This window comes from Cyprinodon tularosa, unplaced genomic scaffold, assembly GCF_016077235.1.
Source record: "Cyprinodon tularosa strain WSP-4 unplaced genomic scaffold, ASM1607723v1 ctg1019, whole genome shotgun sequence".
In the NCBI taxonomy this organism is placed as follows: domain Eukaryota; kingdom Metazoa; phylum Chordata; class Actinopteri; order Cyprinodontiformes; family Cyprinodontidae; genus Cyprinodon; species Cyprinodon tularosa.
The window spans coordinates 94926-119377 of NW_024037804.1; the positions used below are offsets into that span (position 1 = coordinate 94926).

General features: G+C 38.6%; 1 protein-coding gene across 1 annotated transcript in view; it reads left to right on the forward strand.

The window, feature by feature from the left end:
• The first annotated feature begins 8035 nt into the window (after nucleotides 1-8035).
• The window catches only part of glis3 (GLIS family zinc finger 3), a 30318-nt gene continuing 13901 nt past the window's right edge, over nucleotides 8036-24452 (forward strand). Inside the window, exons 1-4 of the mRNA XM_038279025.1 lie at nucleotides 8036-8226; nucleotides 9986-10458; nucleotides 12219-12348; nucleotides 12435-13563. Of these exons, the coding sequence (XP_038134953.1) occupies nucleotides 10080-10458; nucleotides 12219-12348; nucleotides 12435-13563 (1638 nt within the window). The 5' untranslated portion in view covers nucleotides 8036-8226; nucleotides 9986-10079. The remainder of the gene's footprint in view (nucleotides 8227-9985; nucleotides 10459-12218; nucleotides 12349-12434; nucleotides 13564-24452) is intronic.

The following is a 24452-nucleotide window of genomic DNA, read 5'->3' on the forward strand; positions in this document are numbered from 1 at the left end:
ATTTTCGTACATAAGCTACAGTAGGCAGAGGTGACCTATCTATTGATTTCTTATTTTTCTGTCCCTTACATCTAGATGAAGATGAGAAAGAGAGAAATTGGTATCCATCTCCAACCATCAATCTAAGCTGACTTCTCTAATCATCTTTACAGGGAAGGATGAAAGAACCAAATGACAGCAGGGAACACAGGGGTCTACATCCTCTCCTCCAGGCTCTCTCTCCTCCCTCTTCCTGCTGTGCTTTTTTTCCTTCAACAGGATGAGTAATAAAAGAACGCTGATACAACAGCCCACACATTTAGAGGGTATAGGCCACAGGCTTGTTTTAATTTGAGCACACATTCAGGGTTTTAAGCCTGAGGGCTCCAGGCGCCGTAAGCTCCTTCTTTCATGCTCAGATGTTATTAACAGTGCGCCTCTGGAACCAAATGAGCAATGGTGAGGCCCGAAGGCTCATACTCAGTCACTGCCCAATCAACAGTGACACTTCCAAAAATTTCTATGTGGACACAATGAGTGAACGGAAGCTTGGACCACATACGATGTGGATCATGAATGAAAAGGGATTCATATTAAGAAACTGAATCCAATTAAATTTGTGTTACTCAGTCATGACAAGATGAGGCTCAGTGACAAAGATTAATCCTTCTTTCTGATAAAACTTTGAAGTGCAAGTAAACCCTCTGCCTGTGGCAACATCAGAACATGGAGAACAAGAAGGCATTTACAGGTGCTGGTCATAAAATTAGAATATCATGAAAAAGTAGATTGATTTCAGTAATTCCATTTAAAAAGTGAAACTTGTATATTATATTCATACATTACATACAAACTCATATATTTCAGATGTTTATTTTGTTTAATTTTGATGATTACAAATGACAACAAATGAAAATCTCAAATTCATCATATCAGAAAATTAGAATATTGTGAAAAGGTTCAAAATTGATGGCCCCTGGTGCCACACTCTAATCAGCTAATTAACTCAAACCACCTGCAAAAGCCTTTAAATGGTCTTTCAGTCTAGTTCTATAGGCTACACAATCATGGGGAAGACTGCTGACTTGACAGTTGTCCAAAAGACGACCATCGACACCTTGCACAAGGAGGGCAAGACACAAAAGGTCATCGCTAAAGAGGCTGGCTGTTCACAGAGCTCAGTGTCCAAGCACATTAATAGAGAGGCGAAGGGAAGGAAAAGATGTGGTCGAAAAAAGTGTACAAGCAAGAGAGATAACCGCACCCTGGAGAGGATTGTGAAACAAAACCCATTCAAAAATGTGGGGGAGATTCACAAAGAGTGGACTGCAGCTGGAGTGAGTGCTTCAAGAACCACCACACACAGACGTATGAAAGACATGGGTTTCTGCTGTCGCATTCCTTGTGTCAAGCCACTCTTGAACCACAGACAGCGTCAGAAGCGTCTTGCCTGGGCTAAAGAGAAACAGGACTGGACTGCTGGTGAGTGGTCCAAAGTCATGTTCTCTGATGAAAGTAAATTTTGCATTTCCTTTGGAAATCAAGGTCCCAGAGTCTGGAGGAAAAGAAGAGAGGCACTTCATCCACGTTGCTTGAAGTCCAGTGTAAAGTTTCCACAGTCAGTGATGGTTTGGGGTGCCATGTCATCTGCTGGTGTTGGTCCATTGTGTTTTCTGAGGTCCAGGGTCAACGCAGCCACATACCAGGAAGTTTTAGAGCACTTCATGCTTCCTGCAGCTGACCAACTTTTTGGAGATGCAGATTTCATTTTCCAACAGGACTTGGCACCTGCACACAGTGCCAAAGCTACCAGTACCTGGTTGAAGGACCATGGTATCCCTGTTCTTAATTGGCCAGCAAACTCTCCTGACCTTAACCCCATAGAAAATCTATGGGGTATTGTGAAGAAGAAGATGCAATACACCAGACCCAACAATTCAGAAGAGCTAAAAGCCACTATTAGAGCAACCTGGGCTATCATAACACCTGAGCAGTGCCACAGACTGATCGACTCCATGCCACGCCGCATTGCTGCAGTAATACAGGCCAAAGGAGGCCCAACTAAATACTGAGTGCTGTACATGCTCATACTTTTCATGTTCATACTTTTCAGTTGGCCAACATTTCTATAAATCCTTTGTTTTTATTGGTCTTCAGTAATATTCTAATTTTCTGATATGATGAATTTGAGATTTTCATTTGTTGTCATTTGTAATCATCAAAATTAAACAAAATAAACATCTGAAATATATGAGTTTGTATGTAATGTATGAATATAATATACAAGTTTCACTTTTTAAATGGAATTACTGAAATCAATCTACTTTTTCATGATATTCTAATTTTATGACCAGCACCTGTATTCGAACATGTAATGTCTGGGTGTTGCATTAGAAAAAAAATCTGTTTTGTTTTTATCTATATAGCACCAACTCACAATTCTTTTTATCTATGTTTTCTATGAAGGTGAAACTTTTACACTACATTCTGTAATATCCCTCAGGAATCCTGTTTGAACTGATTTATAAGTAAGTAGACTGATGCTCCAAGCTGTTAGGTCACCTGGATGGTCCAGACATAGAGGAATGTGTCATTAGACTCTTGCCTTCAACTCCCTTGTCAGTGACCCCCCCCCCCCCCCCCCCAAAAAAAGCATCCTTCTTCATTAAAAAGGTTGCTTTCAGAGCAGATGGTTAACAATAACTCTCCTATTTCAACCGATTTTGCTGTAGGACACTGTCTAGAGGACACATTGCATCCCCTGGAGAGCCCTGGAAAAATTGCACCAGCAAGGGCAAAGTAATGCAACTTGGTAATGATCATCATGGGACCTTCATAAATCTCCTGCTGAAGTTTTTCAAAATAGAAAAAAAGGGAAAAAAAGAAGAGGATGGGTCTATTTCACAGAAAATTCAACATGTCATGTTTTGTGACCCAACAGGTCACTAAGATGCATCTCAGAATCCTGTGAACTACAGAAAACATCCTCAACTCATATATGTTGTCAGCATAGCTATGTATTACTCATGCTCTCCAGAATCCCAGCCTTTATGGAACAGTGTTAGGAAGTAAACAACAGTTAAAGGAAGCCTTTAACTGGAAGGAATAATTCCTGTCTGCAGTTTGCCATAAGCTCATAAAAGGGACACTGAAACAACTGGAAGCAATTAGTTAAAATGTGTGCATTCAATGAATGTATTAAATGCTTTTCTTGTAATTTCTAACCCCAAAATTTTATTTACACTGGAGTCAGAATCCCCCAGTCATACTTACACAGTCACAGACATTCCAACTCTGATAAGAAGATCAGTTAGGCAGCATAAGGCAAGAGTTAGGCCCACTCAAGGAAACATTGACATGTGACTAAAGGAAGCTGGACTTAAACCAAAAGCATTCAGATTGCAAGAAAACCTGAAGACTGCACCAGGATACTGCAATGTCTGAGTATCCTGGTATGAAAACGCCTTTCAGTAGAGAATGAGAAGCTGGTCAGTTACAAAAGACTGAAGCTTTAAACACAACGTTCTCATAGAGAACCTGTTATTAGCTTTAAAAGACTTAAGTCTGGGCTTGAGTTTCAAATTTAAGCAGGACAATGAAGATCAACATTTAGCGCTACTTTGGTATAGTTCAGATTGATTGATTTAGAAAGAGAGAATTAAAAAGTCCAGACCTGAAGCAAAAGAAATATCTGTGGCAGGAAATAAAAATTAAAGGTAATTTTCATATGCTATCCATCAAATTAAACTGTGCTGGAGATTTTTTCCTAATTGGATATATTCACCGCTTTTCCTTGGGAAGCTGGTGGAGACGCCAATGTAAAAAATGTAAATGAATATAGATGTTTTTCAGAGTTTGGTTGTAAAAAGAAATTGAAAATCTCATCTCTTTTCCATTCCCCCTCACACAAACTGCAGCGATTGTAAAAAAAAAAAAAAAAAAAAAAAAAAAAAGGACATTTTATAGCTTGTCTAGTCTGGTATCTCACAAAACCTCGGTTTTAAACCACAAAGTCAAAACAAGATGATTGATTGCACTGTTTGGAAGAGACATTTAATACATTGCTATATATATAATCTAACACCCTATGCGCATATTAATATCCTGAGAGTAAGTATAAGAGGTGCTGCAGGCTAATAGCAGCCATTATGATGAGGGATGATACCAATAAATTGATATCTCCAACACTCGCCAGTGTACTCTGTGCTTCTACTGTTAAAAGGATTGACTCAGCCTTCACTAACCTTGTGTTTAACTTGAACCGTCATTAGCAAATCAAAAGTAGATTAATTAATCACAGGTCCATGGCGGTGTGCATTAACTTAAGAGACCATTGTAATATAACTTAAAGAGAAATCACCTACGATTTCTCTTCCTGACACCAGAATGAGTACTTTGGTACTTCCAGGAGTGCTGGGTGCTGTCATCAAGAGGGAGAAAATGGATTCTGTAAGTGGGAGAGAGTCTATTACAGCATTAATTCTGCTACAAATGGAGCTATTCACTAATGGTCCCCGCTTAAATCTTGTCTTGTCCTTTATCAGTTCCTTTTTTCTATTCAAGCTTGATCCTGTTGCTTTTACCTTTTCCATATTTTTCAAATTCTTCACTTTTAAACCTAAGTGTTGCGATTTTGTAACTCTGATTAACATGTTGACCACCCTGACCACCCTTCTGACTCAGTGCAGAAACTATTGTTGTTCTCTCTCCAGCTCAGACACTTTGTAATCCTGTTAGACTCTGACTCATGTTGAGAAAAGGAAAAAAATAAATAAATAAAAAAGGCAACAAATGAATGCCTGATGGAAAGATCCTTCAACAAGAAAAATATTTTTCTGATAACATAAGGCCTCAGTAGCAGTTTTATATCTATCATCTTCACAGGCTTTGTTCTTTGACCTGTAGATCATGTCTTTTCTTATTATTCCTTCACTGTATCGACAAATACGTGGTGCCAATTTGTTAAAAGAAATGACTACAGTGCTGCCAACAAACCCATTAGTTTGCTAATAGTAGCCCCTGCTGGAAGAACTGGGAACTGCGTTGAAAGAGATATATATATATATATATATATATATATATATATATATATATATATATATATATATATATATATAAAGGTCAGTCATTTGATATTTTTTACATGATAATATTTAATTTTAATTTTGGGGATTTTTTCTTTGCAATAGACTAAAATAATGTTATGCATAATTGGGAAGTTGTATGAAATTAACACAAATCGTACCCACAAACGGACCAAGGCACATACTGAAGCAGCCACAAGGTCAGTGGTAACTATGAAGGAACTGCAGATCCACTGTTCAAGGGGGTAAATCTGTTTACAAAACATTCAGTTAAGCACTACATCAATATGGTCAAGATTATTGAAAGAAAGTCAAACGGAAAGCAGAGGAGCAAACATAAAAGTAGGGCCCTCAGTAATAATCACATGCAAAACAGTATGTTGGAAAACTAACGCTTAACTCCATGGTGGTGGCAGTATCATAATTTGCCCATATCTTTCTCAATAGAACTTAAAAGCTAGTATCAGCTGATGGTTCAATTTCTACCTAAACTAGTACAATTATAAAGGAAAAGATGCATGGAGCAGGTATTTTTCTACATATATGTCAGTTTACACACAGAATAAAATGATGTTATGATGAATGAAAATATTAATCTAAAAATAAAATAGATTGATTAAAGAGATAGATAACCACAGTTCCCTTCGGCGTAAACTCATCGTTCATTAACAATTAAATTACAATTACAGTTACGGAGCTTTAGCTTCGTAGTTTATAGAAGTTTATAGTATATACAAGGAATTAGCGGATAGGCATATATCCTTATAAAATTAGTTCTTTGTTTTATGAATTCTTTATGCACTGCCAGGAGACTGTACATCATCTATTCTGCAGCACATCATTATATTCAATAATCCTCTGCGGTGCCTGGTTCCTGTCTTTGTGTTCATTTCTATTGTCTGACAAACCTGAGGTTGATCATTATTACAGTGTGTGAACCAGATTCTTTTCTTCAATACCTTCCCTCCATCTGTAAACATGCTGGTTTCCATGCCGTTCTCAAACACAAGCCACAGACAAACACTTCACCGACGAGCTGAAAGGATACTAACAATGGACCATGTGCAGTGTTTAAGAAAGCAGAGGAGAGTGAGAAAGATGAGAGCTAACTCATAAAAAGGAGACAAATTTATCAGAAGAAAATTATATGATTTGATAGCAACATAGTGGAGGAAAATGTCAAGTGTTACATGAAAATCCAATCAGCTCATCGTAATCTGAAAGGTAATTAAAGAAGGTGTTCATTTCATGGTTATAATGTGGCATATCTGCTGTACTGACAATGACTAAATCTAGATAGCATTTTCCTTATTTTCAGAAAACTGATTTACTTGCTGATTTAATCTATTTATATCTTTTTCACCTTTATGACGTCCGGAAGGTTCTATTTAACCCACTTCTTGATTGCAAAGGTCAGCCAGTAATCAGGAATAAGTGGGACTTGTGACACAGAAATGATTTAATAAAAGTTATTTATTCTAATTTTAAAACTGTCTTACACTATACAACACTGACTGTGGATGGATAACTGAAAAAAAGGTTTCTTTATACCACTGATTAGTCCCTCCAATGTGCACAGAGGAATTTCAGCCCCTTCCTCTTTGCTAAACACCATCAACATTTTGGTGTTTCTTATATGATTCATACCGAGGTTGGGGCTTTTAATTTGCCTTCAATATAAACCATATTTCTCTCCAGCTATTCATTGAAATAATGATGTGCACAAAAGTCTACCACGCTGGTATGTAAACTCTTCATTTTAATTTACAAAAAGGATTCAACTATTTTCATCAAAGCCTACATGTAAGAAAAGCATCAGCAGTCAGTTGGAATCCTAAATTGAACTTTTAGGCTGACATGCATAAAAAAATTAACCCCACTTACTGTATCATACTAAAAAGACAATCCATGCGGTGAAGCGTGGCGGTAGCTGCATGCTGGGGTGATGACATTTAACAGAGAGAAGAAAGCTGGTGAGAGTTGATGGGAAGATGAAGTCAGTTAAATAGGGAAACTAGTGGGAGCAACAGAAGACATGCTGGGACAATGTCAAAAGGAGCCATAATTCATAAAGGCAATAAAAAAATTGTAGTTTTAAGCAAATCTTTTAGACCTCATTCAGCCTCATTACCAAAAAGGGTGTATCTTATCCCTATTATGTAAAAAGCTTTATGTTTTTTTAATTCTATTTAACTAAAATCAAAGATAATAGTTACACCGTAACCTTAGAAGAGAGTTAATGTGTAATTAACAAGCCTAATAGTTTTGTGCTTTTTTTTTTCAAATTAATTTAAAATTCTCTGAACTCAAACTAAAACATAGGCAAATAATGATTGCTTTGATATCAGATCCTGGTTCTAACAGAACATCAATCCCTGTTCAGCATCCCTTAGCAAAAAGTAGTTTATTCAAGTATACTAAAAGTGCACTAATTTCATACTTAAAATCAGGCAGTGCACGTAGAGTTTACTTATTCTAAACTATATTTCATATACAAGTGTACTTGACTATACATTCGTTTACTTTATTGTTTACTAAAGTGTACTTTAAGTGTAATTTAGTAAACTTAAAAATGTCCCAATTTAGTTTAAAGAAGCATTACTTTAGTAATACTTCAAGTACACTAAAAGTACATTGTTCGGTATACTTTCTAAATTTATACTTATACTTAAGTATTCTTAATAGAATTTACCCTAAGTACACTACTTTTTGCTAAGGACTTTTTATATTCATGCAGCCATTTTACCTGAAATGTTCTTTCAGGTGACTTAAAAAATAAATGTTTTATACATAAAGTTTATGATAAAAATAAATCATAATGGATGTGGATCTCTGCCACACAAACATGTCAACACACGCTAAACCAATAGCAAAAAAAAAGGAAGGAAAAAAAACAAAACTTAATGATTTACTCTTAAGGTGCACGTGAAATGACGTCGTGCGCATACAAGGGCAAAAGTGTAAGAAAAGAAAGAAGTTCCTGGAAGCAGGGGAAGGAGCTCGCAGGAGAAAAAAAAATGCGGGGGAATTTCTGACAGACTCAACTTTATTCTCACTAAGTTATCAAACAGCAAAACTAAAAGTTCTAATGAAGGAAATATCCCGCAGGATTGAGGCAGCCGTTCATCCTGACGCGCCAGTTTTGGACATCAACGCACAAATGGTGAGTTAGTGCGTCACAATAACACCGCGTTATATTTCAAATCCATCCTTTATTTAAAACATTCGGGAAACTGTTTTACAAAAATTGTGAGATTATGCCTATGTAGCTATGTGTTGGTCTAACTTATAACCCAAGTCACTTTTTTCACAAAATATTTCTGTGAATATTATCCTATTGTTCAGAGCGTCAATTTTTCTAAATTTGTTTAAATATGATAAGATATTTTTTATGTTTAGAAATAGCTTTATGATCTTGAAAAGATGAAATAACAGAATTTATAGTATTTTCCGGTTAATTTTTCACCTTCTTAGAATGAAACCACTTCACAAAGACTAATATTATATGAAATAGGGTTCAACAGTTGTTTATAGACATTTAAAGTTTTTTAACAACAGGTATAGTTTCTCAGGTTTCTAGGATTAAAATTGAAGGGGCTTTATCTTTATCCAGCCTGTAGTTAATTTTAGCCTCTCAAGAAATTCAAAAACATTTTTAAATTTCAAAGTCTTTCAAGAGGAAGTACAGCGGAATTTCATCAGCATAAAATGATACTAGCATAAGGATTTTTCTCTTAATTTAATCTTTATGTGAAATTTAGATATGCTTAATCACAGTTTCAAAGCATTAAGCTTCTCCTTTACCAACTTAGGGAGCGCTTTGACATTTGAATGTATGTCTAAGTGTTTCTTAAATCTTTTTAGATTAATCAATAATAGTTCAAAAATTGTGTGTTTATAGAATTGGCCCCAAATAGAGATTGCTGAACTCATCATTTGATCAGAATAATCTGCCATGGTTCGCCTTTCATAGACGGTCAAAGTTTGATTCTACAGACATGATTTAAACTATTTAAAAACACTTTAGTTTTCACATTATTTTTTATAGTTAAGATGTTTCTGGACTCTGAATCCTTTTTGATTTTGTCTGCAAGAACCATCATCATAATAGTATGGTCATCATCATGTTGGTCAACACGATTAGGATGCTGTTGGGTTATTGGATTGGTCACTCTGATAAAAATCTGATTCTACAGGTGTTCAGTGAGGTGGAACACTGCAGGAAGTCTTTATAAAACTCTATTTTTAAGGGAAATCATTATAATCTTAAGTGACATAGTTTGATTATTTAAGACTAAAGGTAAAGTATTTCCATTATTTCCCCACCTTTACATTACTTCAAATAATAGGATGGTATATTTATGTGTTGAAGACAAAGATGTCCTTTTTTCAAGTCACAATAAAACATTTGTTTTTTTATTTAGTTTTTTGAGAATAGGAAGTGTTTGGTCAAGCATCTAAATTAAAGCCTGTTAAGATTTCAAAAATATTTTTTGGAGTACTGAAATTACAATACAGAACGAAAACACAATGAGCCTTGAAACTAAGGAATGAAATAAATAAGATGAGCTAAGAAGGACAAATTCCAAAATGAGAGAAAAACATCCCAAAGAAGAAGAAATCAAAGTCTATGGGGTCTATAATGTCTGTTATTGCCTATAGTCTTACTACTGAACATATTTATCTTAAATAATTAAACCATTTTTAAAAACTTTGTTAAATTTGTGGTTGTCTGCAGTTAAATTCTTTTTTTCCTGTAGTGTGTTAAATTGTGTAGATTGTTCATTTTAGATAGTTTTATTATGTTTGTAATTGGGAATGTGAATATTTTACACAACTAATGTTGACTTTGATTTATCCATCCTGTCTTGAGTGATTTGTTGCAGTATATGGTATATGTAATTTATTTTATTTATCTCTAGGCATGATCTTTGGACACTCATTTTACATAGAAAACCTGGCTGCTGGAATAAGTCTCTTCATGATCATAGCCGCTGTGCTGAATTGACCTCAGCCATGAGTGGAAAAGGCTGCCAGCTCCTTGTGTCTCCTTGCAGTGTCTCTCCATCATTAAATGCGATCAGAGGGCACCCGTCTCAGACCATTGGGATACCTGGGTCCTCTTCCCCTCAACAAAACCGATTTGGGTCATCTAGAGGAAGAACAGAGAACCCAAAAAGAAAAAGCATTCCTTCTGTAAATCCTGGGAAACAAAATGAAGGCCATGTCATCCTGCCTAGCCTGAGCCTCCGCAGAAAGGTTTTGACCAATGGGAGAGATCTAACCGTTCCAGACGGAAACTCACAGCAAATGGACCCGTTTACACTTCAAAACACAACCACAGCAATAGTCAAGAATGCAAAACTCCCAAACCCCTCTAACTACAACATCAAAGGTAAAATCTAGCTTAACAAATGGTGGGAATATATCAATATTGAAATATTTATGTGACTAAAATATCAGTGCAGCTTTATTTTCCAGAGCATTGCTTTTCAAAAGTATTTAAGCTTTTTCAAATGTTCTCGTGCTAAAACCAAAAACTGCAACATACTTTTATTGTGAGTTTTCCATCATAATAGCCTGTTTTTTATATCTTCTTTAACTCTGTACACCTTTAATGTCACAACAACAAAAAAAAAAACATGAATGCACAGGTTCTCCCCAGGTTCTCTTGCTTTCTCCAACAGTCTGAGGTACTGTAAACCCCATCTTTTGCTCAAAGATTGCTGGAGACAGGCACCAGCTCCCTGTGACCCTATTGGAGAAACAGTATATATGCTTAATTTATAATGTTCGTCACCATTATGCATCAATGTGTTGGTCTATAACAGAGAATCCCTCAAAAACTATTTCCAAATTTGTACCTTTAACTTGAAAAAATGTGGATAGGCTGAAACGGTATGAATACTTTTGCAAAGCACTAAGATGTTTAGAAGAACGGAGAAAAGCAAGAACTCATCACAGCCTTTAACAAGGTGTATACTGTTGTAGTTTGACTAAAAGAAGAATCCAAAATAGCTTTTGATGCAGGTTCCTTTCCTTTGTGGATCTCCTAAACTCGTTATGGCCTCATTATCTTATTTATTGATAATCTGTCATGCGCAAAGAATGAAAATAAATGTCCTGCAGGACAGCAGGAGAAGGTGAAAAGCTATTAGTGATTAACAGAGCAGAGTCTTCCGTGTCTTATTTGTGCTGTGTGAGGAAAATTCCACAATCTCGCTCCTTAGAAACAGAAATCAAGAGCTGCTCCCAAAGGTGATCACTTATTTGTTAGAATGCCAGGTATAGTAGTGGTTTAAAAGAATAAGATTTTGATTTTATTTTTTAAACTTTTCACTTGTTAATTTTGTACGTATCCAATACAATTCATTTAAGCCACCCAAAAAGATCTGATGTGGAGGAAAAAACTAAGGCTGAATTAGCTGCAATTATAGGTGTAGACTCCTTTTAAATTCTTTCACAGCCCTTTAGTTGTTCAATTTATGTATTCTGTGTGTTAGTAGTCCATCAGCAGTCATTGTTTTGCCCATTTTAGAGTATAAATTATGTTGTGCCCACAGCCCTTTTCAGAAGACTCCACATATTTTCTTACAAATTTAATTCTGGAATTTAGCTTTTTCATTCTGAATGCTGATTATCTTCTGGTAAAGCCCCTGTTTTATTCATTTGGGTTTATTTGTGTGATGCTAAACTATAAAGCCACTCCTGACCTTCAGTTCTCAAGCAAACAATCAATGGTTTTCAGTTAAAACTGACTAATATTTGGAATCTCTGTTTCAATTAAAGAAATGTAACCTCAAACTTTGATGCTGCCACCTCCATGTTTCTCTAAAATCATAGATACAATTTCCTTTTTTTGTTATAGTCAAAACAATTTAGATGGAGGATTTTATCCAAAAAAGAATAAGTGCTGAAATTGACCAAAAAAAGAACTTGAGGGTCTGCATACTAATCTGATCTAACACAGGTCTGTTTGCTTATCACTATTAATGTAACATTTATTTCTTATGGTCAATTTTTACCACATACGATCTGGCTATTTGACAGAGGTGGGTGTGACTTTATGTTAATGGCATAGATAACTTTAACCTGCATGCTCTACTTTAACTTTTATACTCCATGAAAATATTTAATGTTCCCACTTCTCTCCAGCTGACTTTGCAGTGTCTGGATGCACTATAGTGACCAGCAGTCCTACAAGTGTTTTCTCAGGACCAATGTTTCCTGCAAGGCCTTGTCCACCATCATGTCACAGTATGCCCGTTTCTCATACTGATGCCAGGTGAGAAAACTCTCGTAGTGTTATATTATTGATGTGGAAGTCAAGATATCAGAGTGTTTGTGAAGCAAATAATGTTGTTTTTTTAGGTCCTTACCGTCCAGAGAATCCCTGGCATCCACCACCCTCAGCCTGTTTGAAACCCAATCTGTGTTTAGTGGCAAACAAGATTGGCCATATGGTTACCGTGTGCTTCCCCCGGTGGGACTATCTCAGAGCTCTGCCCAAGCCGGTGAGGGGGGTGAACAGTTCAGCCTCCCCCCTGGTACCGCCATGTCGGGCACGACCACATCAGGGGAAACAAGCACCTCTGCCTCCTTGCCCTCATATCTTTTTGCAGCTGAGGCCGGAAGCCCCAGACAATCTCATGCCAAGAAGAGAGCGCTCTCCACATCACCATTATCAGATGTCTTCGGCGTTGATTTTAATAGCATTATTCGCACCTCACCTACGTCCCTTGTGGCTTATATCAACGGTTCATCCCATTCCACACTCTCTCCTGTTCAGTCTGATGGATATGGTCATTTCCTAGGGGTGAAAGGTCGCTGCATACCTCCCAAACATCCATGCAGCATGCTTAGCTCTGTACAAGGACTCTCCCCACTATCAGAGTGTGGCCACATGCAGGGGCTCGAAGAGGGTGGGAGTCTGGAGAACCAGATGGCCAACATGATGGTTGGGCCACAGTACCTTTCAGAAAAAGAGGGGCTTCTGGAGAAAACCTCCGACTGTTGCAGCCAAACATCCCACAGAATCCTACCACTTGTACAGTCAGAGTCAGCAACTTTGATGAGAACCCAAGAAGCTTCTGCTCCACATGGGCCTCCACCACCTTACTACTCTCACCATCACATAAACCCTTCCCGACATCACTGCAAAATGAAAGCCCAATCTCAGAGTGCTGCCACACAAGCTCCCATGTTTCCACACAGGAATGGAGTCGGCTTTTTACCCAAGATTCCCATGCTTGAGGAGGAGGACGGGGAGGTAGAGGACTGTGGTACCCACTTCTGCAGGTGGATGGATTGCACTGCCATTTATGACCAAAAGGAGGAGCTGGTAAGGCACATAGAGAAGCTCCATGTGGACCAGCAAAAGGCAGATGACTTCACTTGCTATTGGGTTGGCTGCCCAAGAAACTTAAAGCCATTCAACGCCAGATACAAGCTTCTTATCCACATGAGGGTCCACTCCGGGGAGAAGCCCAACAAATGCTCGGTATACCTTACATATCTGTCTCTATCTAACTGTGCTGAAGTTGGTTCTGCATTCTCCTTCTTTTTATTCAATTCTGAAAATGCACAGTCAGCTCAAAAGGTTTTACTCTTCTGTGAGATGAATGATTTAATAGCAATGACATAGAAGCAGGATAAATGGCAGAGCTCACAGAATTAACTTCACTATGAGCCAATTAAAGCTCAAGTGTTTATCTGAACAGTTGATACATCAAAGTGCCAAAAAAAATCTTTATTAGTGTGAATACCCTCATGTGCAATGGTACTGTAGCTGGCAAAGGTACTAATTTAAAATATGGCCAATCTCATTTTGACTTAAGCCATAGGGCAATTAGCAGAGCTCTGTGATAATTGGCATGGGAGTTAACTCAATTATATAGTTATTAAATAAGCACAAAAGAGGTCTAGCACTGCAGCACCGGCATTGCCCACTGGGCTTCTACTAGCTATTGTGGTTGTCAGCTTGCAAAGGGTTTGCCACGCCTCCTTTTGAAAAGCTTGGCTGGCTTTCTGGGTAGGTGATGCCCTATAATCCCATTTTCCACACATTTGCCCCTTTGGCCAAAGAGATTATTTTCTTCAGATGTGAAGATTGCCAAGGCAAGAGTTTTATACAGGAAAGATGATGCACAGGGTAATAAAATATATTTTACAGTAAAATACATTTAAAAAATCTATTAAGCCAAAAAAATTTAGCTGGTGGAGATGTTCAGTCATCCAGTTCATAGTCATTCCAAAAAGTTAAAGTTAAAAAAACAAACCACTGGACTTTTTTTTCCAAGTTTGATGACGTTTCGCTTCCCATCCAGGAAGCTTTCTCTAATCAAAATGTTTGGATTAGTGTTGAGTTCCAGGCTTTTATAGAATAGCCCAACAAAGCCCAATAAAAAACATAAAAGCAAGGTTTTACATTAAAAGAACCAAGATGTGGAAGGCAAACTCAAAACAAGCAAATGGCACATTAATGATGACAGTTAAGTAATGTTCTGGCTTTTACCTTTACATTTAATATGTTTTTATATTTTTAGTCCTTGTCTGAAGAATTCAACAGTTTCTGCACATGAAAGTCCTATGTTACTGCAACATTTAACCTCCCCCTGAGATCAATAAAGTATTTTTGAAAGGAATTTAATCTAATTTCAGGTTTTCAGTACATTAATGCCAAAGATAAATAGAAGGCAAAATACAGATAGAATATAAAATGTATAATCCGACTCATCTTGTTTGCCTTAGGGGTCTTGATGTTTTTTACCCGAGGAGTAAACTCTTGATCCACCTAACTTGCTTAGTGCTTCCAAGTTTGGGCCAGGTCTTTGGGAAAACTGTAACTGCTTGAGTATTTTTTAAACCACACTAAGACCTAGTTATGATAACTGAAAATACATGCACTTTTCTTCTGCATCCTGACAGAAAACCCTCAAATCTGTTTTTTGAAGGCAGTTTTAAACTGATACAGCCAGAAGTGTTTTGTGGCTGTATTTAAAGTCCGAGTCTCTAATAGCAACTAGGTTATCGGTACATGTTAAATAATTACTAGCCTATTTTAGCCTGTTTGTTTCCTGATCTCTAACTTTCCATAAAAAAAAAAAATCAAATAAAAAATCAAAAGGTGCATCATTCATTCAGTCACATGTCATTTTTTTTGGGAAATTCTTTAAATTATGGATATTTAAGCCAGCCAGTAGTTTCTGTACTTTTTAATTTACATCAAGCGGGATTATTTGCTTACTTGAGTTGCTCTTTAGGAAAATAGATTTCTTGCAATTACTTTTCGACTTTTAATTTTCAATTTTGTGCATTAGTAGCTGTAAAACCAGCAGTACTGCCAGATTTAGCATCTTCCAAAATCTGTTCTGTAGTCAAATGTAGCCAACCTCAGCAATAACATTAGTGGACCTTAAAGCTACAGTGTGTAACTTTTAGCGACATCTAGCGGTCACACTGCAGACTGCAGCAACATGAACATCTCCCCCCCACCGCTTCTCCCCCCCAACAGTGCGGCGAGCGTTACGGGACAAAATGTCTTCCACGACGTCCGCATCACCTACCTTCTCAAGTGATGAGGTTTGTTTACATAGATAATTTTACAGATAGTATTTCATTTGTCTGTGTTGGGTATAGATTTCATGTAGACTTAAGATAATGAATATACCCGTTATTTTTTCTACATCGTTGTGACGTTTTGGCGATCTCGCAATCGCTAGTTTGTTGGCTCTGCGCTGCCGTAGCGCAAAGATGTCTGCCTCCATGGCTGCGAGACCCGCTCCTATGTAATTATAAATAACGAATTCTAAGGCAACGCAAATATTAAGGTTAAGAGGCTGAGCTCGTAGATGATGATAAATAACATAGTTATGTATAATATATTACATTTCTGACTGTATATCCCTGTAATTATTACACATTGTAGCTTTAACTATATTTTTATAGCAATGTATACGTCAGAGCTGTTAAACTGTACAATTATTATAAAATCTTTCCAAACAATGTATACTAATATGCTTATACTCATTTTGACCTTGTGTTCCGTTGTAAGCCTGTCAACTAAAGGTGGATGTGGCTGTGGTCCAAACGCAGAGTAGAAGGAGGCAGAGATGAGTTTTTGCTGATTTAATGAAGACCCAAAGGCAACAGAAGCAAAGTCCAAAAAGAAAAAACAGAAAACCAAAAACCATGAGACATCAGGGAAAACACACATGAGGAGCAAAGAAACAACAATAATCCAACAATGAGGAACTGCAAAGAAGTGTATATATGTCGGACAGAACAAATAGTAGACTAATCAGCTAATATGGAGCAGGTGTGGATAGAAACAACTAGAAGGCAGCTAAGGGAAAGGAGACTGGGATAAGGGTACAACAGAGAGTAACTGAGAAAATGCAACACTGCTTAAATATAACACAAAATGGAAAAGAAACCAATGACCAACAAAACAGAATGACATTAATAACTGAAAACACAAAAAGACACTAAAAAGCAAGTACAACAGGGGAGAACCATAACAAATCCGGAGTTTTATTTTTTTTATTTTACAGTTTGCCCACTGCTTTAAAATTTACAAAATATACTAAAATGGACATTTTAAAAAAATCACTAGATTATTTGAAGTCTGCTTTTTCTGTCAAAGTGATTAAAAACATTCCAATTTGGAATTAATGTTAGTTTACAATATACAATATATATATATATATATATATATATATATATATATATATATATATATATATATATATATATATATATAGATATATATATATATATATGACAGTGAGACCTGGAGGGGCATGGTTGGGAGGAATGGCCGCCCTGATCTGAACTCGAGTGGTGTTCTGTTGTTGGACTTCTGTGCTCGTCATGGATTGTCCATAACGAACACCATGTTCAAGCATAAGGGTGTCCATATGTGCACATGGCACCAGGACACCCTAGGCCGCAGTTCGATGATCGACTTTGTCATCGTTTCATCGGACTTGCGGCCGTATGTCTTGGACACTCGGGTGAAGAGAGGTGCTGAGCTTTCCACTGACCACTACCTGGTGGTGAGTTGGCTCCGGTGGTGGGGGAGGATGCCGGTCAGACCTGGCAGGCCCAAACGTGTTGTGAGGGTCTGCTGGGAACGTCTGGCGGAGTCCCCTGTTAGGCGGAGCTTTAACTCCCATCTCCGGCAGAACTTCGAACACATCCCGGGGGAGGTGGGGGACATTGAGTCCGAGTGGACCATGTTCCGTTCCTCCATTGTCGAGGCGGCTATCTGAGCTGCGGCCGCAAGGTTGTCGGTGCCTGTCGTGGCGGCAACCCTCGAACCCGTTGGTGGACACCTCCAGTGAGGGATGCTGTCAGGTTGAAGAAGGAGGCCTATCGGGCCTTTTTGGCCTGTGGGACTCCGGAATCAGCTGATGGGTACCGGCGGGCGAAGCGGCATGCGGCTCGGATGGTTGCTGAGGCAAAAACTCGGGTGTGGGAGGAGTTTGGAGAGGCCATGGAGAAAGACTTCCGCACGGCTCCGAAGCGATTCTGGTCCGCCATCCGGCGTCTCAGGAGGGAGAAGCGGTGCAGCACCAACACTGTTTATAGTGGGGATGGTGTGCTGCTGACCTCGACTCGGGACGTTGTGGGTCGGTGGGCGGAATACTTCGAAGACCTCCTCAATGCCACCAACATGTCTTCCATTGAGGAAGCTGGGCCTGGGGACTCTGGTCTGGGCTCTCCAATCTCTGTGGGCGAGGTCGCCGAGGTGGTTAAAAAGCTCCTCGGTGGCAGGGCCCCGGAGGTGGATGAGATCCGCCCGGAGTTCCTCAAGGTCCTGGATGTTGTGGGGTTGTGTTGGCTGACACGACTCTTCAACATTGCATGGACATCGGGGGCAGTCCCCCTGGATTGGCAGACTGGGGTGGTGGTCCCCCTATTCAAAAAGGGGGACCGGAGGGTGTGCTCAAATTACAGGGGAGTCACACTCTTAAGCCTCCCCGGCAAGGTCTATTCGGGGGTGCTGGAGAGGAGGGTCCGTCGGATAGTCGAACCTCGGATTCAGGAAGAGCAGTGTGGTTTCCGTCCTGGTCGTGGAACGCTGGACCAGCTCTACACCCTCAGCAGGGTCCTGGAGGGTGCATGGGAGTTCGCCCAACCAGTCTACATGTGCTTTGTGGACTTGGAGAAGGCGTTCGACCGTGTCCCTCGGGGGGCCCTGTGGGGGGTTCTCCGGGAGTACGGGGTGCCGGGCCCTTTGATACGGGCTGTCAGGTCCCTGTATGACCGGTGGCAGAGTCTGGTCCGCATTGCCGGCAGTAAGTCGGGCTCGTTTCCAGTGAGAGTTGGACTCCGCCAGGGCTGCCCTTTGTCACCGATTCTGTTCACTACCTTCATGGACAGAATTTCTAGGCGCAGCCAAGGTGTTGAGGGGATCCGTTTTGGTGGCCTTAGGATTGCGTCTCTGCTTTTTGCAGATGATGTGGTCCTGTTGGCTTCATCAAGTTGTGATCTGCAGCTCTCGCTGGATCGGTTCGCAGCCGAGTGTGAAGCGGCCGGGATGGGGATCAGTGCCTCCAAATCCGAGGCCATGTTCTTGAGCCGGAAAAGGGTAGAGTGCCTTCTCCGGGTCAGGGGGGGTGTCCTGCCCCAAGTGGAGGAGTTTAAGCATCTTGGGATCTTGTTCACGAATGAGGGAAGAAGGGAGCGGGAGATCGACAGGCGGATTGGTGCAGCGTCTGCCGTGAAGCGGGCACTGTACCGGTCCGTCGTGGTGAAGAGAGAGCTGAGTCAAAAAGCGAAGCTCTCGATTTACCGGTCGATCTACGTTCTTACCCTCATCTATGGTCATGAACTCTGGGTCATGACCGAAAGAACGAGATCGCGGATACAAGCGGCTGAAATGGGTTTCCTCCGTAGGGTGGCTGGGCTCTCCCTTAGAGATAGGGTGAGAAGCTCGGTCATCCGGGAGGGACTCGGAGTAGAGCCGCTGCTCCTCCACGTCGAGAGGAGCCAGTTGAGGTGGCTTGGGCATCTGTTTAGGATGCCTCCTGGACGCCTCCCTGGTGAGGTGTTCCGGGCACGTCCCACCGGGGGGAGGCCCCGGGGAAGACCCAGGACACGCTGGAGAGACTATGTTTCTCGGCTGGCCTGGGAACGCCTTGGGGTTCCTCCTGAAGAGCTGGAAGAAGTGGCTGGGGAGAGGGAAGTCTGGGCCTCCCTTCTTAAGCTGCTGCCCCCGCGACCCGACCCCGGATAAGCGGAGGAAGATGGATGGATGGATGGATATATATATATATTTACTTTTTTTTATTAATAACTTAAGTGTATATTTGGGGATTCATTAGTTACACTTTAGCATATTATTCAAAGACAATATAGGGAATACATTTTTACCTGTTTTTGAAAGTATTTAATAAATATAACTATGCTCAGATATATTTTCTATGATAAAATGTTTATGTCTTTCTTTTCCTGAAAGCTTAAAGAGGGATTTATAATTATTCATAATCTCACCCTCCTCCAAAAGACATAACAGCTTGTTTTTTTTATTAAATAAGTCAAACTGTGTTTCTGGAGGAAAAGCTTTTAACTCAAAATCTGTCATTTTTCATAAAGTATTGAATAGTTTTTGTTTAACGTACAGTACATTTCAGAATTATTTCTCAATAATAAACCATGAAGACCTCTTAAATTATCAGAGGCTTCTTTCTCAGTCTTCCAGGGCCAGGACCAAATAAGGGAGCGCAGCATTCAGAATTTATACGCATCAGTTCTGGAACAACCTCCCTGAAAAACCTGAGCAATGACAAAACTTTGGCTCCCTCAATTTTGGACTGTAAACATATTATTTTCCACAGCATTGATAAGTGCAGCACTAATAAGATTGTAAGATTAGAGATATAACCTGCATTTTGACATCTTAGATTTTCTTATTTAGTTTTTTTATTTTAAGTGTGTCAGATTTATTTGTGTGTGAATGGTGCTATATGTCAATAGATGTACCTTTTCTCGCTGAAGGGTCCTGCAGGTTTTGTATCTGTAGTCAATTTTTACCTAGCAGGTCCAAGAGTAGAGGCACATTAATCGTGTTGTCTTTTCCTCACTCCCACTTAAGACTTGGATGACAATTAAGAAACCATCGGCCAAACATCCTCCATTTTGCTGGTTTTAACAAGTTAAATTTTAACTTCATGCATACCTGCAGTCGACCTTCTGCTCCAAAATACTTACTTATTAGTTGAAACCAGCTCTGTTGCCATGGAGGCTGCTGTTGTTTGATGGCTCCCTCTAATCATTTAGTAATTAAAGATTTATGGCGGCAGCTTATTGCCAAAAGGAGAATTTGAGCTTGCAGTTATTTTTTTAGGAAACATCTGGGCATAAAAAGAGAAAATTTTAACAGTTTAACCACAGTCATTTGCTTGGACTTTCTTACTCCTTATAAGACTCATTTTCTTAATTTAAGTTTGATTTAGTAACCTTTAAGTTGAAATTATGCATAAAAAACAAATCATTTAATAAGTTTAAATACATAAAAAAAATTACATATATTTTTTTTTTTTCAGAAAATGACTGAGAGATACACAGAGTGCATAATATCAGAGGCTCACTTTGCTAACAACACATAGAACAGCTCTTGTTACACTTTGCACACACAAGGCAGGTTCAGACTTGCACCAGTTATCCCACAATTAGGTGAACAATTATTAAACAGTTTCTTTCAAAAATACAACCTGCCTGTCAGTTTCTGGGTCCCAGTGATTATATCCTTAAGGGCTTTACAAGCATATTCTATCCAAAGACTTTAAAGATCATTTGAAAGTGAAATGGGAGTTTTCTGACTTTATTCAAATAGAAGTTCATTATTTGCTGTTTGTATTGACTGCTTGTTAACAAATTCTCATTTCAATTATAGTATATTTTACCTTTTTTCCTTTTCAGGGTAGAGCTCCAAATAGCTACAGTATATAATTTCAGAACGTTTTGGTACAATAGGGTAATTTATTTTCTGAAAGAAGCAAAGTTCTTGCCAGACTATAAGTGCTGGATGGCAAAATGCCTGTCAACTAACCCAATACGCAATACTTCAAAGGAAAGCATCTTGTGATTACTCAGCTTATAGAAAATTTAAATAGCTGTTTAAACTTTGTTTTTATTGTGTTTCAATGTACATATAATGTTATAATAATTTATGTTGCTTTTTTGTTTTTGTTACTTTTATATTTCACAGCACTTTTGTTCAGTCAGTGTTATTTAGATTGTGCTTTATAAACATACTGATATTAACAAGCTGGGCGACAAAGAATACATCCATACAATCAGAAGCATTCCCTATGAACAATCATTGTATGGCAAGCTGCTTGAAGGAGTGCTGTATTCTATGTGTTTGGTAATTGTTAGCAGTTTTTTTGTTGTTGTTGTTGTTGTGCAGGCCTTCAGGACTCTGGGGCTGCCTTTCCAGCTCCTTCCTGTTAGCCTCCTCGCTTGCACCTATTTTGACCTTAAGTTGCCTGTCCTCAGTAATTCCGTGTTCCCTTCCTGAAGGCTCTTTTTCTTGTTTAGCAGTTTTCAGATCACTAGTCATCCAGGGTTTATTAAACACACTGTAATTCTGTGTCATGGAGTTATCCCCATGTAGCTATAGCCTTAAAGCAACCTTGGATGGCTTCTTCAGCATCTTGTGACCATCTTTTTACAATCACTTTTAATGCAGGTTGCTTCTTATAAAGAGGTTTATACTGTACATTAGTCTGAGCAAAGAAAAAGGAGAACAATGAGGTCTTATTTAAGAGAAATGTGATAGCCCAACATTTGCATAATGTTTTGTTGTTCTTGTACAGCAGCAGATAAACTTTAGAAACATCGAAAATGTAGCAGAAAGTGAGGCGAATTTAAATTTATCAATCATTGCCACAACGGCATTTGACTGCTGTGTCTGCAGATTACAAACAATGGCACTGATGCCATTACACACACTTTTGGAAGGTGGAATATAAACAGTTGTCAAAACAACAGCGGTAAACTCTCTTGGTTAAAGATTAAATTTTTCAGTAACATGTCATGGATAGCACCATCTGTTGTTCACAAACACTCCCAACATACCTCTCTGAATTTTACAGTCTTTTTCAGATCTCTGTTTGCTCGTATGGTCAGAAAGCCTGGTGTAGAGATACTGGAGTCCAGGATATAATCTTGTAGCCATGTTTTAGTAAAACACATAATATTGCATTCTAAATATGGCTGGGTTCTTGCTAGGGCTTGGAGTTTTCTTACTAAATCCCTGTGAAATCCTACATTGCCCGTTACGATTGATGGAATACATTGCTTTTATTTTCTCCTCCTCTCTCTTCTCCTTTGACCTGCTTTGCATCCTGTGGAAGTAGTTGAAGTGCTATTTTAGCTTTGAGGATGTTGCTTATGTATTTGCATTGGTTGTTATGGCTATTGGTACACATTATTATTTTTTTGTCCAAAAATGAAAAGAGTTTGGCATAAATCATTTCAGTTGTATAGCATCTAACACCAGGGGGAAAAATCCTTACGAAAAGAGACTTTATTTCAAAATTGGGGAATTGGAGGTCTTCAAAAAATGATACCAAAATAAAGCTAGCAGAGTTACTGCATTAGCAGATACTATGAGCAGAGCAGTGCAAAAAAAAAAAAAAAAAAGCTTGTAAAAATGCTCGCTGGAGCAGAGTCATCATCCACAGTCAAACCAGTTTTGTCTGTAAAAGTTTTGTTTTGTTTTGTCAAAAAATAACATAAAACCCTAACTATACTTTCCAAATTAAGTCAAAGACAAATGCATTTTCACTTAGCTGTGTCCAATGGTCTGCTAGTACAAAAAAGTGTTTATAATAAAAAAAAATGGCTGAGTTAAATTCAAGAATGTGTATGTAGGAGTTTCGCTGCAGGAGTTACTGGTGTACCTTAAAAAAAATGGTGTTAAGTGAATATAACTTCATCTGGATATTTTTAGGTAAAACCTCATAATTGAAACATCTACAACGAAGTTAAAATGTACAAATGGATGATGACCCCCATTATGATGGCAATTTGTTTCATAGTAGTTAAGAGCAACAAGTTCAAGAAACCTGAATGAGATATGCTAATTTGGTCAGAAGTAATTGACCACTATTCTTTCAAACTATTCTTGTGAATCTTGTGCAATTAAAAAACAACAAAATTTAAATGTATTGCCAACCTAAAACAGGTAGAATTTAGAAAATGTTTATCAAACAGGAAACTATGTTTGATATAACAGTGTTTGCAAACATCGAATTTAAGAATAAAGAGATGCCCAGATTTTGTGGTTTAGCATGACCTAAAACTAATTGACTGGATTTCAAATATTCCTCAAAGGTGTGACAGAGAAAGATATAGAATAGGCATGAATAAATGTGTTAAAACCGGTTTGGGGATAGTGAAATGACCTCAGACCTGAACCGGGCACCAGACAGAGTCCGCTGGCACATAGAGCAGCTGTCATTGTTCATCTGGGGCGCGAGTATCTGCCAGAATCTGTCAGATGTTGGCTGTAAGACTGAGGAGCCACACTGCTTTCTTTTCATCCCCAAACATCCCTTGTGGCACAGTAAAAAGCCCTCTTCATGAGAGCTTTGGAACATAGAAAAGCAGAGTGTGAGTAACACAGTTACCTACCTCTGGACTTGGCTTGTCTTCCAGGATTTTAGTTTTAACTTGGGCTGGTCCAGATTGGTCTTTAGAGGTTATTTATCTCTGTCTGTGTTGCTTCAGACAGGTGTCCTTTTTTTCTTGCGCTAATTAAAGCCCAGATGCTTATTATAATGCAAAGCCTTTAAAGTGACCTTTCCAAGATAAAATAGACAGCGAGCCAACAGATCTTTTTTAAATGGAGGTTAATGTCAAATATTTTCTGTACGTTCTCTTTTTCCGTTTTCTTGTGTTTCCCAGAAAAATTATTTTTCCACCAAATGTTTGGAATTTAATCTCTGTACAAATTTTAAAACATACCATGTAAATGCCTTCCTTTAAAGAAAGTGAAAATCTATTTTCAAGTTCAACTGCAAAAACAAGATTGGCTTGTTTGACTTTTCTATATAGAGACTCACTCTGTTAAGAAAGAAAGAGAAGAATTTCTAATCCTGTGGGAAGAAAAAAGTTAATTTAGTTTTTTGCAGTAATGACTCAGAGGTATTAAATGTGAGGAATTCAATCCTAGAGAAAGAATAACACTAACAGACATGGTCTGTTATCCCAGTCAATAGCCACCTCTTCAAACCCCCCAGCGAGAGAGAAATATGTTCCAAGACTTAGAAGAAAAGGCTCTGAATGATTTGCGAGTTTTACGGATGAAGTCACCAGTCGCATGATGCAGTAAGCAGTTATGTTGTGTGGAATTAGACACGGAATTAATGTTTT